At 44.5% G+C, this 19,565-nt stretch overlaps 1 protein-coding gene across 2 annotated transcripts; it reads left to right on the top strand.

Moving 5' to 3' along the window:
• The first annotated feature begins 1,924 nt into the window (after window positions 1-1,924).
• Window positions 1,925-18,681, top strand: STX1B (syntaxin 1B). Of its 2 annotated transcripts, none has more exons than XM_066631116.1 (9): window positions 1,925-1,993; window positions 9,291-9,390; window positions 9,604-9,678; window positions 10,182-10,255; window positions 12,498-12,606; window positions 13,163-13,236; window positions 13,839-13,976; window positions 15,088-15,198; window positions 18,604-18,681. In XM_066631116.1, the coding sequence occupies exons 1-9, from the start codon at window positions 1,973-1,975 to the stop codon at window positions 18,679-18,681; spliced, it is 780 nt and encodes a 259-aa protein (XP_066487213.1). In that variant the 5' UTR covers window positions 1,925-1,972. The 2 variants fall into 2 exon arrangements, with proteins under 2 accessions (XP_066487213.1, XP_066487212.1); XM_066631115.1 differs by having other exon boundaries at window positions 18,601-18,681.
• The last annotated feature ends 884 nt before the right edge of the window (window positions 18,682-19,565 follow it).

Raw genomic sequence — 19,565 nt, 5'->3', positions numbered from 1 at the left:
TGCTCTGCCATGCAGATTTTCTGTGTGCACTTGATTTTTTCCATTCAAAAGTGTTCAACCATGAGATTCCTCACCAGTAAGCTGAAGTAGAACACTCCAGAAAATGGTTTACCCACCTGATCTGCTCTTGGTATGAACTAGGCCATAATATGTATGATGCTGTGGGTGGTATCTCTCCTGGATTCTTTGGGGTGAGGAGATGGTAGAAACCAGGTTAGAATGATCATACCCTCTGTTGTGGAGCACCTTACACCTAATTCCAACTGTCTAGGAGCTGGTTGAGGTCAGTCAGCAGCTAAGAAAAGATCTCTGCTTATGGCCGATACAAGTCTTCATTATCATTTCCCTAATTCCACGGCTGAGCCTTCATATTAAAAGAAACAGGCCTGTTATGAGCTGTCGCTATAATACATCTAGAACATACAACAAGAACAAAAATCACACTCATCCTGGCTTAATGTGTATTTGGACTAAGCACATTCAAACTTCATCCTGTAAACACAAATGAATTCCTGGCTACTCCTGGAAGCCCCCTCTCCTCCCATTCTGACTTTTGCAGAAGGGGACCTCCTATAGTTCTTCATTCCGTTATGTGTGGGATATACTCCTGGCTGCCACTGTAAATATTCTCTAAGAGACAGCATCAATAATTCACCAGTCTTATTGCATGTAAGGTACATTTGTGACTTGGTTTGAAAATCCCACCCACCCCCAACTAAAGATTATTACAGTGTTTGAAGATAGAAGGATCTCATTTATGCATTCTTATCAGAATTGTAACCAACCTTCCCTATAAGCTGCTTGGCCACATAGTCAAGCAGCTCTAATTGAATCCCTGCTCAGTTTCCTTCTTTGAGCTTGGTGGTGATGATGTCATCACTGAGTGTTCCACAACCATCCCTGTACAGCCACCATAGGAGTCTGTGCACTCTAGGGGAAAATTAGAGGGAACATTGACTGTGGCTTGGTTTGTTTTCTTCTGGAGTTAGGAAGTAGATTTTGCACAGTACGTTTCAGGAGGGAGGTATAAAAATGCCCCTAGTCAGAAACCAAGGTATTTTAGACCAGTGGTTCCCAAACCTTTTAGCTCCGGGACCCACTTTTAAAAACAATACTCTATGGGACCCACCTAGGTTTATCATGCTTACTTACTTACTTATTAGTAATAATAACCAGAAAAAGACCCTCAAACATTTATCTCCCTAAATTTACACTTTAAATTTAAATTTGCTTCCAAACTGCAGGAGTTTTGCACAATAATTAGTAGCTATAGTATTTGATTTTTGAATAGTCTCAGGGCTTGAGGCAATCAGTTATCTGATTGAAAAATAACTTACCCTTTGGCAACCCATCAAAAATCAGGTCGCAACCCACCAGTGGGTCCTGACCCACAGTTTGGGAACCACTGTTTTAGACTAATGTGTTCCAAATTTTAGCTCTTGGGTAAAGAACCTTAACACTGGGATGACTGAATGAGGTCTTTGCATAAGTGATGTTATGATACATTGGGATGCATTGGCCAGGAAGAAACTACTAAATTTCTTGCAGGAATATGTTTTTATAATCATAAAGAGAATGTAAGAGGGCTGGCAAGTTGTAGAGAAAGTAATAGAGAGAGTGGGGATCCTAAGAAAGAGATACAAATTTGTAAGAGAAACAGAGGTCTTTAACCCCGATTGGGAGTAAAGTGATGAATTGTGAAAGCATTCAGCAGCATTTCTCCCACCTTCTGTTTCTTCCCATTGACCCTGCTTTGGAGCAGAGAAATTGCAACCTGGGTCTAGTGATATAACTTGGCTGTGTCACTTGCCATTCCATCCTTAGTTTGCTTTCCAACAGCAAGAGCAGCAAGTGTTAATGAAGTCTTGAAAGTGCAAGATTGCTACTCTAACAAGTGACTATGTTGTCTGTTGGGCAGGCCAAAGACAGTGACGATGAGGAAGAGGTGGTACATGTGGATCGAGACCATTTTATGGATGAATTCTTCGAACAGGTAAGGTGAGGGTGACCATGAACAGGTCTGGGATTCCTCACAAAATGTTCCCTAAGCTTGCAGTTAGAAGGTTCCCTAATTACACTGACTGAGTTAAAATATGCAGATGAGAACTATTTGCATACTATTGGTTGCTCTCGTTTATTTTGTTCAGAGTATTCTGCTCACACACTTCCTAGGAATCATAAGCACTGAAGAGGATAGAAACTGTCCATTTGAAATATCTAAAAGCTCCCTCTGGAAATTGCACTCAAGCTGTCCTCATTGCATTTTGAGCTTTTATATGCTCAAGCTCACCAAAAGAAGCTGCTATTCCCTATACCCAAATATGTCATATGTCTCCAATTTGGATTTTTAGATACTCCCAACAAAATCAAAATTTGGTGATCTGAGTGGACAAAATGGACATGTACAATTCAAAATTTGAGGGAGAGAGTTTTTTCTCAAATCAGTAAAGGAAGCAGCAGTGGGGACAGGGGCTAGATCAGATCCAGGAGGCAGCAGGATCACATCAGCAGCATTGACACATACTACATCCTGTCTGCACTGGCCCCACAAGATCATTGTGTGGGAATTTGTGCTGGATTGGGCTGCCTGGCAGCTAACAATAGAAAATAAAAAACAATAAAGCATAAAAAGAGGTATAGTTTTCCAATTTTATTTTATTTTATTTTTTTAAATGAAGGACTCAAGAGGACAATAAAAGCTAGGAAAGCCTGCCAAAAAAGGACAGTTGTAAAGACAGAGGGGGAAGGACATCAATGGCAAGATAGGTCTCCCTTGGAAAGGAAGTTTAGAGCCAGGGCATGGCTACAGAGAAGGTCATCTCTTGCATCCCAAGGAAACATCATTTGGGTGTCAGTCGAGCGTGGAGGAGAACCTCCCCAGCAGATCTTAAAGGAACATTAAAGCAGCAGTTAAAGTACTGTATATAGAAAGTAATCAACCAACCATTTCCCATCCCCTATAGCCCCTCCTTGACTACTTTTCTCTCAGCCAGACTTATTTCCGGACAAGGAAGCTTCAGCCATGGTGTACGTCCCTTTGCCCACCTGGCCCTTTTGGTCTTAAAATCAGGCACACACATTTTAGTTATTTATTATGTTTTATATCTTGTTTTCCAGCCAGGTCAGGCCTCCAAAGTGACTTGCAAGTGACTTTCATTGAGAAGATGCAGTATATCAAGTGCTATATGTGAAGTGGAGCTGCTTATGGAAGTCTTGTTGCAGATGGATACAGGCTATGCCACCTGCCCAGAAACTGTTGCTCCACAACATTCCCGAATTCTTGGGAATAGATGATAATCCTCTTGGCTTCAGCCTCCTCCCTCAGAGGATGTGGGCAGAAGGAATTGCCCACAGATGGAGGGGGGGGGGAATTGGCTGGTTGATGTCAAAGTTGTCAGTCCTCTGAAGCACTGCTCTGATGTAGTGGGGCAGACCCAAGCTTAAAGACACCATTCTGCAATTGTCATGCTATTGACATGTAGCTATTGAATGTAGTTTTCACTTCTGAGGAAAATATTGAAAAGCTCTAAAATGAAGAGAGTAATTCCACTGTTCAGTTTGCTGTCTTTCTTTGCTCTAGTTACACCTAAGCATATGTGCCTCCATAGTTTTCTATCTTTTTTTTTCTACACGGCCAGGATAATGTGAGGGGCTTACAGCAAAGTAGACTCTGAGGCAAGTTGTTACAGATAATCCATAATCAGATTGATGAAATATGGTTCACAGACATTCCTTGGTTTACACTTTCTTCAGTTTTCAGCATTAGTAATACAGACTATAGCTGTTCTTGCAATACTGAAGTGTCAACACTTATATCAGTCAACTATTTGGATAATACAGGGCTTCTTGCAGATCATCATTTGCTAAGACATCTGTCTTTAGCAATCTCTTTTGTTGTTCCATTTTTCAGAAATGTATTGTCCACATTTGTCACTGGGGCAAATAGTTCAAGATAGTAAAAGAATCCCAGAACAGTTAATGGTTCATTTGACAGTGTGTGTCAAACAGACAACATTATTTGAGTGCCATTATTTACTTTTACTTTTAACTTTACTGAGCCAAAGGTTTAGGATAGCATTCATGCAGAGAATATCCTTTGTTCTCTTTGCAGTACAATCCTAACTTGTGCTAGAACAGGCAGGTCACATTGCCTGCACTGTATCCAGTGCAAGGTAGGTGTGGACTGGGGCACAACTTGAACTAAGGGGATTTTATTCCCCTTACCCCATGTCGCCTGCTAGCCAGTGCTATGGGGCTAGTTGGATCTGTGCCTGTGAAATTGTGGGCACAAATCCAAGTGGCCCATGTAACACTGATCAGGCCAAGGATGGGGGTTAGAATTCAATGTGTGCTGCTGTGGTCAGTCTCACCCCCCCCCAGGCCCAAACTGCCTCCCAGGCTGCCCTCCCCTGCCCCAAAATGTTCTCTCTCTGTCTCTGTTTCACCCTCTCCAGCCCCCTGCGCTGGTCTACCTGGACCAGCACAAACATACCTTCTCCAGGCACAGATCTGGCTTCCTTGCATCCTAGCTTTATGGTACATTTGTGACATTTGGAGGCCAGCGCAACAGACTTGCTCAAGGGCAAGTAAGGGGAGCTCAGGGGCAAGGATTGTACTGCCCATCTGGCCCTTTGATCTGCAGATCTGCAACTTCAGTTCCACCTGCAGTGTGCAAAAATTAAAACAGAAGAAATTAAAACAAAGATCCACTGAAGACGTGCACTCTAGACTGCTTTTTCCACCTTCCCTTTTCTAAATGTAGAGGGGCTATCCACTTGACCTCATCAGTGAAGTCCTTGCTTGCTAGAGAGCACTGGATTTGTTGTAGAGTCTGAAAAATAGACTTTCCTAAAACCATTGTGTGGAAAGTGAAAGAAAAATATATAGGAGCTGTTCATCCTGGCTCTTATGCTCATTCCTTTCTATTCCTGCCCTCATTTCCTTCAAAAGCTGCCTTTGTACAGGAGATGGTGGTGTGTACCCATGGCCTGAATTAACGCCTGCTTGCACACATGCTTAGGATCTGCATGAGAGCCAAGCTCATTAATATTCAGTGGCCTGCATTTACTATGCAACAGCATCTCGTTAATGATGCCAGGAGGCCTTCAAAATGTGCAGGCATCAGAGCCTGAGAGAGGCAGGGAAGGCCACTGGGACAGAAGTCAGCAGGAGCTGAAGAGTGAACACCATGGTGAACATGGTGATTTCTTGAGTCTTCTTCACAAATAATATTCATGGTCAAGTTCATTGCAGTATACCTTAGAAAAATCTTATTTTTCTGAAACAAAAATAGCAGCATACCTGCAAAGCTTATAGTAAATGCATGATGCAAATATTTTTGCAGTTTTAGAGAGTTTTCCATTGTTATAACTAATCTGCCTTTTGCCAACACAGCATTTGAAGTGAAGTGTGGGAGTGGAACTTGTATTTGGTGTGGAATTTGTAGTTCCTTGGCTTTCTCCATCCCCTTAAGAGACTAAGGGCACAATCCTAACCAGGTCTACTCAGAAGCAAGTCCTATTTTGTTCAGTGGGGCTTATTCTCAGGAAAATGTAGTTAGGACTGCAGCCTAATTTTCTTAAGTTTCTAGTCCTCATTATAGTGATGCATTTGATAGGATCCAATAGCATGTCTTGAAAATATTCTAGCATTCAGGAGGAGTTGTTATTGGTGTTGAGCAGGACTAAGGGCTCAGTCCTATGCATTGTGCACCATAAGACACGTTTGTGAGGGTTAGCACTGGCCCAGCACTTGAGCTGGCCCAGTGTGAGCTCGCTCTGGGACAATGCATGTTGAAGACTGGCAATCCGCTACCAGGAGCTCTATGCAAAGCGCCTGGTGGTGGAGAGGTAAGTCAGGGCATGGGGGAGAAGAAGAGGAGGTGGGTGGAGGGCGGGGGCAGGAGGGGTGTCCCGATGGAGCTCAGCTCTGCCAGATTCAGAGCCCCATGTCAAGCCTTGTGGCTCAACACAAGGCTTCTTGATTCTGCACCAGTAAAAGAACCACTGTAGAGTTGAATAGTGGGGCTACTTTTATGGGGCTACTTCCCTTACTCAAGGAGATGAATGTCCCCTTCTCCTGAGGAGCCACCACTGGCTGCCCAGTTGTGCTCAGGATGCCACAGCAGCCGTTTTTGGCACCATGGCAGCCCTGTGTGCCAGCAGCTCAGGATTGTGCTGTAACTCTCTTTCTCTCTTGAGAATTTCAGTCAAACTCCCCTCTTTTTCCAACTGCATTCCTCCCACCCTACTAGCTTTCTCCTACAATTCAGTGCTTTGCAAAATGAAAAACAAGAATGCCAACCATAAGCATGCAAAATTCATGCAAAGTGAGTACGTTTACTTGCATTGTTCTCTGAATCAGGAATTGCAATATTCTTGCACCTTTTCTTGCAAAACGTAGGTTCCCTTGGTCCAGAATTAAGCATCCGGAATCTGATCTGCCTGGGCTATAATGAAATTTTATTTTTGCATATTAACAATATTTATAGTGGATTTCAACAAAAAGGTTTTTAAAGTTCTTTGTATAGTAAAATTGATCAGCAAAATCATGCAAAGTTTTCAGTAGGGTTTTATCTCCACCTTTCCTTGAAACATGTAGGCTTAATCAGGCAGAAGGAGCCAGCATTTCCTGTCTCTGGGTGGTGGTGAAAGTGTTGGAGGTGCTGGAGAAATCAACTCCCCGGCCATCTTCTTGATGTTAGCACCTTGCTGGACCTGCAGTGTCAAAGGGGGAAATAGTTCTCCCACAGTTCACTAACAAGCCCCAGGCCCAAGTAACATAAGATGTTCGCATCCAAGGAGGACAGAGATTTCTAGCCTTATAAATGGTTCTTGGTACTCTTGATGGAAGTGACTGTTAATGCATATCTGGAGCAGACCCATAGGAGTTTCCAAAAGAAATTAGAGAGGGCAAGTACCCTCTTTAAGAAATGTAATATGAGGGACAAAACTCAGCTGCCCAGAAATGTACTTTACCCTTTCTATGTCCCTCAGTGTGTTTTACTGGTGCTGCCACTGGGCAGTCCTGAGCTAAACCAATGGGTCTGGCACTGTCAAGTTTGGTGTGAACCTTAGGAAATGTGGTTAATTGCTAATTTGAGAGAGAGTTTCTATGAAGAAGCACCCATCCTAACCTGGTACTTCAACTAATCCCTAAATTTGCAGTTTTCCAAGATGGATAGAAGTCCAGGAGAGGGGTGAAAGGGGAAATGTGGGTCTTGATTAAGAAGTATCCGTGAAGTTACTGTCTGTTGTTGAAACTGGCTGCAGGTTTCAGGACCTTGGAGAGAGTCATCAAGTCGCTTAGCCTGAAGGTCCTGCGTTTCAAATCCTTTCTGTGCCCCCTAGCGCTTATGCTGAGAGACTGCATACAGCAGCCTTTAAAGAGCTAGGGTTCTCCAAGATTTGTCAAGTAAGCATCTATTGCTGAACATATCAAAAATATTTGGGGAACATTAAGCATGGCCAGCAGCTTCCAACCATCCCAGAACCAATCCAGATTGGAGAGTACCAGACGTCAGACAGATGCATAGGGTCACAGGTGCTTGGCCCTTGGACAAGGATGCTGGTGGGAAAGATTAAGTTCTAGCATAAGGCCAGTGTAGAGGAGCAGGAAGAATTCATGCTTTCCATATTGATGGAACATCCAGAAGGTTCCAACCATCCCAGAACCAATCCAGATTGGAGAGTACCAGACGTCAGACAGATGCATAGGGTCACAGGTGCTTGGCCCTTGGACAAGGATGCTGGTGGGAAAGATTAAGTTCTAGCATAAGGCCAGTGTAGAGGAGCAGGAAGAATTCATGCTTTCCATATTGATGGAACATCCAGAAGGTGCTCTCGACCTCTCTCCTAGACTGTGGGAAGTACACTGGTCATCCCCAGGAGAGGAACACTGGAGAAGACCCATGGAGCCCAGGTCTAGAACACCAAGGAGATGGGTTGTAGCTGCATGGTGCAATACATCATTTGCATGCAGAAGGTCCCAGATACAATCCCTGCTATCTCTAGGTAGAGTTGGAGAGTTGCCACCAGTCAGTGGAGACAATACAGAGCTACATGGACCAATGGTCTGACTCTATGGACAGCAGCTTCATACCGTATATATACCTAGCTTGAGATACAGGAGAGGGTAAATCACACCCATTAACTCTTGTTCCTAACCACTACTTCCATTGACAGCTAAGAGAAGGCTCAGCCTTCCCTACTTAGAACTCTCATCCTGCATTCCAAAAGCTACTCTTATAACTCTCGGTAAATTGGCTTCCCTCCCCCCCCCCCCACGCTCCAGATGTCACCCTGTGATGATATTACCAGCTGATTTGGCGTTTCTGTCAACTGCCCACTATTCTCATATAGGAAGCCCTGAGAATCAGAGCCAACACAGCAGTTGTATTTCTTGAGGGCTGCAGTGTACCTCTTCACCTCATCTTGTAGGATAGATAAGCTTATTTAAGGGGTAAAAGGCAGTTCTTTAGTAAACTGTACCTTGCAGTCCACATGTGTTGGTCAATTCATTGCATGTTTGTTCTTTGCCCTTCCACATTGCTTATGCACGAGTTACAATGGGAAAAACAATTTGTGCCATTGTGTCTTCATCACAGGCTTAGCAGGATGGGCATTACATGCTCTCAGAGGAAACAGACACTTTACACTCCATTGATTTAATAGTGACCTAAAAAGGAGCACTTCAGCTTTTTTTGTCTACTTCAGCAGCACTGTTTCTGCTGGAAGAATTTGCATCTATAGAAATTTTCCCTCCTATTCACCTTCTTAAAGAGATTATGAAAGCTCCTGCTTGGTAGAAAGCTGGACAAGAATGTCCAGTATCACTGAAAGCTGGACAAGAATGTCCTCTTCCATCACTGTAAGTTATATGAATCCCATTGAACCCAGACATGAGTCAGCTAAAGCAACATTTCCCAATTCTAACTGAATGTGCTCAGCAACCATTACAAAGAAATGGGATAGGACATCATGGAGATTTGGAGATAAAGTGGCTCCCCCAGTCTCCATTATGCTTCTACCCTGGATATGATAGAATTCTAATAAAAACTGGAAGTGGAATTAATTCTTATTTCTTTATTTCTATGGCTAATCCACCAACTTTCTTCCAGCCTTAGAGGCCTGTGGCACTGTGGTCTGTTTAAAAATACAGAAGCCCTGTCCTAAATTGATTGTAGCCACCTTGGACTACCATCTTGGTTCACCTTTAAAGGCATTAAAGGCTGCCCCCTGGAACCACAGTGAGGGGATGCAATGTGTGCTTCTATATGTCTCTCTGCTCAGGTGGAGGAGATCCGTGGCTGCATTGAGAAGCTCTCAGAGGATGTGGAGCTGGTGAAGAAACAGCACAGTGCCATCTTGGCTGCCCCGAACCCGGATGAGAGTGAGTAGGACACAGACTCAGGCCCTCCCTTGTAGGCCCATGTGTAAATGCTGCCATCCCCTACATTTGCACCCAGGCTGTTCCAATCTCACACTCTGTGCCACACATGCATGCAAAATACTTCTTGACCAGGTCCCATGGAAGGCATGTAGCACACATTCGTTTCAGTCCTCTCAGGACTGCTGTCAAACACCCTTCTTGCTCTCCCTATAGAGACCAAGCAGGAACTGGAGGACCTTACAGCTGACATCAAGAAGACTGCCAACAAGGTGCGCTCCAAATTGAAAGGTGAGAGCTGGAGCCATGTGAATTGGGTCCTGTTGCTGTTGTCATTATTAACATTTATTTAGTGTTCAAAGTGCATCCCATACATTATTTCTGCAATTCATACAACAGCTCTCTAAGGTAGGGTAGTATTATTTCTCCGTATGGACTGACACTGAAAGAGAGACAGTGGCTTGCCTACGGCCACCTCATATGTTCATAGATAAGATTATATTTGAACTGGCAGTCTCCCTAATCACAGACATTGCAGATGTGATCAAGACTAACTGTTGCATGCGAGGTGTCTATTCATAGCTGTACTGAATCAGGGAAAACTAATGGGCTGCCTGAGTGTGCAGATGCACCTTGGAGCCTAGGATGTCACAGTCCTGGGATCTTTTCAATCTGTAGCCTCAGTACATCCACTAGGGTTGGCAGAACACTGATTATGAGTTTCCTGGTTCTGGCCCAGACAATTGCTAACATATGCCGTAGCTCTGACCTCTTTGTCCTTTTTGCCTCTACAGCGATTGAGCAGAGTATTGAGCAGGAAGAGGTGCAGAATCGGTCCTCAGCTGACTTGCGAATTCGGAAAACACAGGTACTCCTGATTTTCTGGCCTCATAGATTTCTTTTTTTGCCACATTTCTTTCTTTTTGTCTCTGTGTCCTCTTCTTCATTTATTCTCTGTTGCAGTGGGTGAAAAGGGAGACATTGCCTTTCCCTGCAGCATTAAACATCTGAAATTAATAGAAACTAATGGGCAGTTCAATACTACCTAACAGTGCCAACACTGGAAACCCTGTCCTGGCAGTGTAACTCTTTAGTAGGATTGGACTGTTAGTATTCCTGATTTATGAATTTTGGAATATTGTTCTAAAATGGCATCAAGAGGGAATACACTGACTGCAAAATGAACCCTGCAGAAAGGAGATTGGGAGTGGCATCCCCTTGGAATAACTTTGTGCAATGATTTTGCTGTTATCATCATCTTGTATCTTGGGGAATCTTTTCCCATCAACTGTGTGGCCTTCTGCTCTCCTTGCTGAGCCAATAATCCTCAACTAGAATTTTCACCCTATTTAAAATAAAATAAATATAGTCAAAACAGGCCAATCCTATCCCCCACCCCACTGATGCTGCGGTACCAAAATGGCTACCACCGCACCCTATGGTGGGGCAATTGTAGAGATCTCCTCTGGGTAAGGTAAAAATAGTTCCCTTATCTGGAGGTAAGCCTTCGCACCACATAACTGGTGCAGCTTCAGTGGCAGTTTTGGCTGCATGGACCTGGGCTTTTGGATTGGGTTGGGGAAAGAGGTTAGGATTTGGCAGCCACTACTGCCACCTTCCTGCTGCCCCCTTACCTGCTGTGGTGGGTGTAAGTAGCTCAGCTGACAGTCCTGGAGCGCTGTTATCTCACACAATAGTGTTCCAAAAAGGCTGCCAATGGAGTGCCCTGCATTCTGTCAGCAGCCATTTTGCAACAGTGGAAGTGCTTTCCATTGCTGCAAATGGCTCTGTGTGCGGATGGATCAGGGGATAAGTTTGGGCCATAAATCATATGGTTTGGGTGATTGGTTTTTTTAATTAACCAACTGCACTTATATATGAGGAAAAAAGTTCTAGAGAAAAAAGCACTTTTCCTCATTTTTAGATTATAACGTGTTGCAGTAGGGTGTGATCTCAAAAGAGGCATTCTCATAGAAAGGGCATTCCTTTCTCTCCCACGCTGGAGGAAATGCCTTTTTTGAGATGTTACTTGCCCTCTACTAATTTTAAAAGCACTGGTTTTAAAAATAAATAGCATCTGAAAAAATCCTGCTACCCAATTGATCAGGGGCAACTTTTGAGTCAATCAATATGTTTTTAATCTATACAGTCTAACCAGTTAATCAACTAAGGGCGCAATCCAAACTGCACCTTGGGCCTTGCGCCGGCCCAAGAGGGTCGCAAACATGCCATAAGGCACATTTGTGCCTCCTCAAGAGTTGGCTGGGATGGCACAGGGACTCGCACTGGCCTGCGGAGGCTGAATCCAACCTCAGCGCCGACTTAAAAGGGGAGGCTTGCGTAGTCCAAGCTCAGCCGATGCAAGGGTCTGGGGAGGGCGGGGAGGAGGAGGGAGGGAGGTGTTCCGGGGCAGGGGGAGGGCAGGTGCAGGGCTGTCCAGGGGGCGGGCGGGCGGGAGGGGAAGTGAGAGGTGGGGCTGGGACTCAGCAGATATGCCTGATCCTAACCCCCATTCCCTAGCAACGTGGAGCAACTGCAAGCCACTCCGCTCTCCTCAGACTTATGCCACCTCCGTAGGTGGTGCAAATCCTAGGAGACTCATTGCGGCTGTGATGGCTTACGTAGGAGTAAGGGGAAGAGTTTTTCCTTACCTCCAGTTGAGCCACTTTGGGTCTCTATCTTGCCTGTTCCAGCGCAAGATAGGATTGTGCTGCACAACACTTCAGCCGTAATCCCAATCCATAACCCTCCTTCTAGCAGGCTTCCTTTGCCTTATTGAACAGCTGTTTGACAGTCATTTTGATCACTACTCAGGTGGTCTCTGCTTTGCACCCTGTTGGTTTTTACTTCTCTTAAAACCTCTAAATTCAAGAACACCAGAGCTGGAATACTGAATTTTTCACAATGGGACAAATTTGAATTTAGAGATTCTGCATGAATACCCCATCTTCCCAAACCCAGATTTCATTTCAGCTGTATAATTGAGGGGATCTGGCCATAAAACCAACTCTAACTGATTTGACCTCAAACTTGGGAGCAATGTGGGGGATTTTCTCTCTCCTTTCGTTCTCCTTCTCCATAGATGACTGTCCCTTCATTTCATTCTCCAGCACTCTACCCTTTCCCGCAAGTTTGTGGAGGTGATGACAGAATACAACACAACCCAGTCCAAGTACAGAGACCGATGCAAGGACCGTATCCAGAGACAGCTAGAGATAAGTGCGTTTTAGTGCAAATACATCCACAATGTTGTACCTTTTTAACTCATTAATAGCTCATATCCTCTCTTGTATGTCACATCCCTTCTAAAATGTTTATTTCATTTATGCCCCACCTTTATTCCATCATGGGACTCAAGGTGGCATATGTAGGGTTCCCAGAAGGTCTTCCTTTTAGGTGTTGATGAGAACAAGACCTTCAACAATTTTACTGCACCAAGTGCCTTCCAACCAGGACATAGAGTCATCTTTACTGGAGTTATCTGGGTGCTGGGCAGGGAGTTAAATAGGTCATAAGCTTAGGGTATAGAGATAATAATGAAAAAAGACAAGAGCAGCTTGTAAGTTCCAATACCAGCTGCAGGTACAAGATGGTACCAGCCTCTGCTTTATTTCCTTTGGAACACAAGTATTTATGCATTTCATCCTCAAGAGGGTAAAGTGTGAATCTGCTTGGAGTCACAGCTGGCTTCAGTTCCTCCACTGCAGCATTAGGGGGTGTTGTACTGCAGAGGAAGGTGATTCTTCATAATGACTCTGACCTTCTCTTCTTGCAGCTGGAAGGACAACAACCAATGAGGAGTTAGAAGACATGCTGGAGAGTGGCAAGTTGGCGATTTTCACTGATGATGTATGTATCATGGCCCCAGTTGCCTGTCTCCCATGCTGTTTAGGGCCTGGGTTAGGGTGACAGTGCAACTGAAATGTGGTTTGGAAAGCATGTGCAACTTGTGAGCATTTTCAGCACGGTTCTTCTGTGGCTCAAAACCCAGTAAAAGGCAAGAGAATCAAGTTCCAACTTTGCAAGGAATTGCAAGGGCTGAGTAGCCCTGGAATTTGTGGATCAGGCTTGGTTAGGTGAGAAGACAATAGTTAAAATAGGCAGTTGAACCCACCTGCTGAATATTAAAAAGTCCTATCCCTCACCCTGCTGCCCTTCAGGATCAGATAATTCATTACACACTGCCCGCATATTCTCAAGCTTTCCCCCACAGCCATAGAGGCTAGAAACTTGAGAAAAGTTTAAAATAAAATCTGTGATGATAATAGCAGAGCTATTATATTCCACAGGTGTGTAGGCTGTACATATAATGTTTTGTCAACCTCAGTCTGCTTATATCATTTATTCAAATTGTATTCAGAAAGTAGGGAGACTGGGTGGCGGAATGTATTATTTGCGCAAACTTCTCTCTCCCCTTCTGATTTATTCCTGTGTCGTGCTATTTTCTTCAGATCAAAATGGACTCACAGATGACGAAGCAGGCTCTGAATGAGATTGAAACCCGGCACAATGAGATTATCAAACTGGAAACCAGCATTCGGGAGCTGCATGACATGTTTGTGGACATGGCTATGTTAGTGGAGAGCCAGGTATGGATGGCAAAGTAGGCAGGCTGACATTGGCTGGAGAGTGCTGGAATCCCCCACAAAACCAATGCAAATGTATGGCTCACATGGCAGTAGTAAGACCCATCTGCCATGTCACAGCAGTGGTGACCCATTCCCACCTGGGTGAGAGGCTGGGCCCAGCAACAGACGCGAGGTAAAGGTGGACTGAGAGGGCACCTGGTGAGTAACAGCCTCCTTCCTCCCTTGCTCTTGAGAGCCTCTGGGTGTGGGAGACAGGCCCTGAAGTGCTCACTGTGAAAGGCTTCCTTAGCACACCCTTATGGCTTGTGTCACAGCGGTCTAGCACAACCCCACCCCCTTGCTATGCTACTGCCAGGAAGCCTTTCCTTCTAATCTCAGGTGAGTGGGCATCTGAAGCTATTCAGAGATGTGTGAAAGGAACTCTGTGCATACTCAGGGGCACATCCCAGAGTTGAGCTCCAGCAGTTAAAAAAAATGGTTCTCAAACTTAATCTTTGTGTCCCTTTGCTCAAATCAAGCCGTAGCTATCCTAATATTTTTAGTGGAAGACTTGAGAGCCACAGATGTTACATTTTATGTTTATGTATAGATTTCTATCCTGCTGTTTTGACTTTGGTCCCCAAAGCAACTTAAAATATAGAAAAAAAATACCTTAAATACATTGGACTTCCATTTTAAACAAAACCAATAAAGGACAGTTGTTAAATGGCCTTGTGATGTAGGGAGGAGCAGAGGGTACAACAAACCAGGTCAGGCAGCTGATGTCTTTACCTCCCTCCCTCCCTCCCTCTGCCTCTTATTCCTCCTCAAGGCAGATGTTGTTAAATGGCAAAGCAAAGCACAGTGTGGGGTACTAGAAGGATTGTTAGACAAACTAGGGAGACCAGGAATAAAGTCTCCACTCAGCTTCAGAGCTGAGGAGGTGTCCTCAGACCTCAGTATCCTGTACACTACAATCCTGTACAGGATTGTAGGGATGATGAAATGGGATGCATCCATTTATGTCAATTCCTTAGAGGATGAGAATGTTTCATCAGCCATAAATGTTGAATGTATCATCAACCTGGCTTGTCTGTTTCTGCTTTTGTGACATCTCTTTCTCTTGTTGCAGGGTGAAATGATTGACCGCATTGAATACAATGTTGAGCACTCTGTGGATTATGTGGAAAGAGCTGTCTCTGATACCAAGAAAGCTGTAAAATATCAGAGCAAGGCTCGGAGGGTGAGTGCAAGGGGGTTGGGCATAGGGAGAGAGACTAATACAGGGTTCCTTCCCTTCGGGCTATGATTGGGGACAAGTAGCTGCAGTGGATTGAACAAAGTGAAACAGAAACTGGAAAAATAGAGGCAGTAAGCCAGGACAGAAAAGGGACACAGTTAGGTAGATGAGTGAAGTCAGGGAACTAAAAAAGACAGCAGAAACCAAGAAAGAGCGCCAAGTTGTGGTCAGGGGTTTTAAAAAAAGCTGAATCGCTCCCTCAGCTTCTTTTCTCTTGCTCAAGCCTTTTATGATGGGTCCTGACCAATCAGGGCAGCTGTAGAATTTAACCAGTTGGAGTTCCATAGGTGGAGTCTGGCCTCCACAGCCAATCACCATTTCGGACTGAAAAGAGTGGTGTATATCCAGATTTGAGGTCTACTGGTCTTTGTGTTCTTGGAGATTTGCTGGGCTGACCTTTGGGCAGCCTGATAGTTGCTACATTTCTTCACTGGTTAATTTACCACTTGATGTGATGGTCCCTCTAGTCTAGTACTGTTTGTCTCAACTAGCAGTGGATCTCCAAGGCCTCATGTCCAGATCTTTCCCTTATCTAAAATCCTTGTAACTGGAGGTGCTGAGAATTGAACCTGAGACTTTTCAAACTCTCTAGTCTTCATTCTAATGTGTGAATGCAGATATAATACTTCTGAAATTATGCAGATATATACTTCCCTCAATTTAAATCTGACTTGTTTTTTAAGATCCAGACCTGTAGCTGGTTTCCATTGGCCATTGCTTTTTATTGTCCTCTCACACCTTGTATTTTGCCATAGTTCATTCTCATACTTCCAGAAGTTATTGTTTAACAATGGCTAATGCTTAGAAGATAGGGGTGGGGATGAGATTTGGATCTAGGTTCTGATCCTACTATTCTTTGCCATGGTCCCTGTAAATTTCCATATTTGAGATTGTACTTGTGCAGGCCAGTCATCAACAAATCCTTCTGGTAATCTTCTACTTTTCCATTGTTGACTATAGCATCACACAATAAGTTGAAAGTATAAAGATTCCCTTAATTTGAAGACCTAGACTCCTTCCCAATACTTTCTGCCAACAATTGCATCAGTGAGAGGGCCATTATGCCATCAGAGTGTATGATACTCTACAGCAGCAGTTTTCAACCTCTGTGACACGGCACACTGGTGTGCTGCGAGGCTGCCTCAGGTGTGCCACAGGATCAGAGGAGGTAGGCAGCAGCTGCGTGCCCTCGTGCAGGAGAAGCGGCTGCTTTGAGCCTCCAGTGGCAGGCAGCACAAGCAAGGGAGCAGCCAGGGAAGGGGCTGGTCGTGGCTGCTTTGTATCCCACGCAGCAGCTGAAGAGTTAACTTGGAGCTTGCTCCTGCTACTGAGCAGGACTCAGGCTGCAACCTGATCCTCACTTTCCTGGGAGAAAGCCCCGTTGGCTACTATGGGGCTTACTTCTGAGTAGACATTCATAGGATTTGGCAGGAAGGAGGTTGTTGCCTGCCTGCCTGCCTGCATGCTGATTGGTCAACAAGAGAAGCCTGGAGGAGCCAGGAGGTGGGAGCTGCGGAGTGAGTGAGAAGAGGAAGCCAGAAGCAGGCAAGCAGGTACACAGCGAGCGAGTCTGCTGAGGCCCCCAACCTAAGGTTTCAGGGTCCCTGAAAGTCCCTTTTCCTTGCCAGTTTGCCTGCAACTCCCCAAAGCAACCCTCCCTCCACTTTGGGGCTTTTAGAGGAAGGGCGCTGGGCCACAATCCTATCTACACTTTCCTGGGAGTAAGCCCCATTGACTATAATGGGGCTTACTTCTGAGCAGGCATGCATAGGATTGGGCTCCAGGGGTGCTATCCCATCCACACCTTCCTGAGAATAAGCCCCATTGACTATAATGGGACTTACTTCTGAGCAGGCATGCATAGGATTGGGCCCTGGGGGTGCTACTCATTCACACTTACCTGGGAGTAAGCCCCATTGACTATAATGGGGCTTACTTCTGAGCAGGCATGCATAGGATTGGGCTTTTGATTGCACTCTTTTTTCTCAAATACACAAGCAGGCGATTGGCACTTCTCTCTCCTCTTCTCTCCCACCCCACCCCCTTCCCCAGGAATATCCCCCCCCATCACAGTTAGCAACTCTCTTACTGTCCCTCCCCTCACTTGTCAGCACCTTCCAAAGATACAGAATCACTGCCTCACATTCTCTCTCTCTCTCCCCCACCCCCAGTTTAATCCTGCACTTGTTTCAATCATTTCTCCTCACTGCCCCTCACCCACATTCTCCAATCTGCCCTGTCTTTGCCAACACTTTCTGGCACTTTTGATAAGAATTTGAACATAGAATTTTTCCTCCTTTTCAGAAACCACATATACTTCCCTCTCCATGCTTCTTGTCAATTTTTTTGTCATGTAATGATTTAATTGTATTAATTTTATTAATTCAAGATTAACTATAACGTAGTAATTTAATGTAAGTAAAAACAACTGCTAGTGTGCCTTGACAATTTTAGTGCCTTGTCAGTGTGCAGCGAGCTGAAAAAGGTTGAAAATGGCTGCTCTACAGAGTTTCATAGACAAAAATCAACAGGTTCCTGCACTCAAGTAGCTTACCATCTAATGGAGAAAGCAACCTGAGGAGGAAAGAATAAAACACTAGTAGGAAGAGATGAAGGCAGCAGCTTGTACTTAAGGGGGGGGGATGACAAATAAGTGGATAAGCCAAAGGCTGCATAGAAAAGTGGGTTCTGAGGTGGCATTTGAAAAGGGGGGGGGGTCACCAAAAGGCAGTTCCCTTGTTAGCCATTGCAGTGGACAGTGGTATCAGACACCTTATATGGTGGAACCCTCCTCCCCATTCCCACTCCTATTTTCTACCTATTCCCTTGTATAGCTTTAAAAGTGAATTGGTCTGTCACCAGTTACCAGTCATATTGTCTATATGCGACTTCCAGGTTCAGAGCAGTGTGCCTCATAGGGGAGCAACACTGGGAGAGGAGGTTGCCTTCATCCAGTTTGTGGACTTCCCAGAGGCAACTGGTGGGTTGCTATGGGAAGCTGGTCTAAATGGGCCTTGGCCCAATTCAGCAGGTCTCTTCATATGTTCACCACCTAAACTCCCATTTATAGTGCAGTGAGTCCACTGCTCACAGATACTTGCACTGGGTCTTTACAGCTTCCTTTCCCACAACACTTCCATTTTTGTCTAGCAGCATGTGTACATGGACTGTCCTGATTGACCACTGTGCAATAGCAAACAAGAAGACACCCATAAGAACACCCAATTTAAGGTTCCCCACATCTTATCCAAAGTCCTGTCCAGCATCCCTTTACTAACACGTCTTTATCTTTCTTTTCCTCTTTCTCTCTTTCTTTTGCTTCCTGGATTCTCTTGGGTAATGTAGAAGAAAATTATGATTATAATTTGTTGTGTGGTTCTCGGTATAGTACTGGCCTCCTCCATTGGGGGCACGATTGGGTTGTAAATTAAAGCAAAAAAAATATTATTATAATAATTTAAAAATTGTACATGCAGTGGATATTACAGCACATGTTCCAGCTACCTATAGATAAAACAACTTTATCGGGTCAGCAAATCTAAGTTTGTTGTTCAACATCATCTCTTCATCCATTTTATCATTTGCTAGATGCCAGGGTTCTGCCCAGAATTTTCAGAGATTCTGGGTCTTAACCGGGTGTCTTGAATCTGCACCTCCCCTTTCCACGGCACCATGGTCCACAATGTGTGATTCCTGCCCACCCCACACTACAGGTTTTCCCCTTCATATCAGCAGTTAACCCTGAAGGAAAAAGTGGTTCATGATATTCTTTTTCTGCTTTGCATGGTTGAGGATGTAGCTGTGAAATAAGCAGTCATCTCTGATGGGCCATTCTTTAAAATGCTGTTACAAAATATTTCAGTATTAATGCTGGGGTGTTGAGCAGTTGTGAGAGTTGCCCGTTAGCACACAGTTACCTGTTTGAACATCCTTAATTGCACATCATGGTAGTGAGTGCACAAGTTTCCCACTATTGTCTATGGAAAGGGAAAAGTTAATGCATAACCTGTGCAAGGACTGATTTTTCCTTTTTCATACCAGGCAATGCAGACCATATACTCACCATCTTTGGAAGTATAGGCATTTTTCCCAAGAACAGCATTTGAAACAGTATTAAGAAATATACAAATTTTCATTCTTAGGTACTTGGAAAAATTACCAAGTACTAGGTACTTGGTACCTAATTCTTAGGTACTAGGAAAAATTACCTAGTCATCTGCTGCTTCTTCCTGAGCCTTCCCCCTTTCCTATGCTCTGCTTTACATGCAGACATTCCCTGCTCTTGACTACCCCTCTCACCCTGGCAGTCC

Source organism: Tiliqua scincoides, chromosome 5 (assembly GCF_035046505.1).
Source record: "Tiliqua scincoides isolate rTilSci1 chromosome 5, rTilSci1.hap2, whole genome shotgun sequence".
In the NCBI taxonomy this organism is placed as follows: Eukaryota; Metazoa; Chordata; class Lepidosauria; order Squamata; family Scincidae; genus Tiliqua; species Tiliqua scincoides.
This window is presented reverse-complemented; position numbering and strand designations above follow the sequence as displayed.

Coding starts and splice junctions, on each gene's coding strand:
- STX1B (XM_066631115.1), top strand. CDS start 1,973: ATGGATGAATTCTTCGAACAG. Junction 9,391..9,603: donor TGCCCCGAACCCGGATGAGA/GTGAGTAGGACA, acceptor CTCTCCCTATAG/AGACCAAGCAGGAACTGGAG. Junction 15,199..18,600: donor ATCAGAGCAAGGCTCGGAGG/GTGAGTGCAAGG, acceptor TGGGTAATGTAG/AAGAAAATTATGATTATAAT.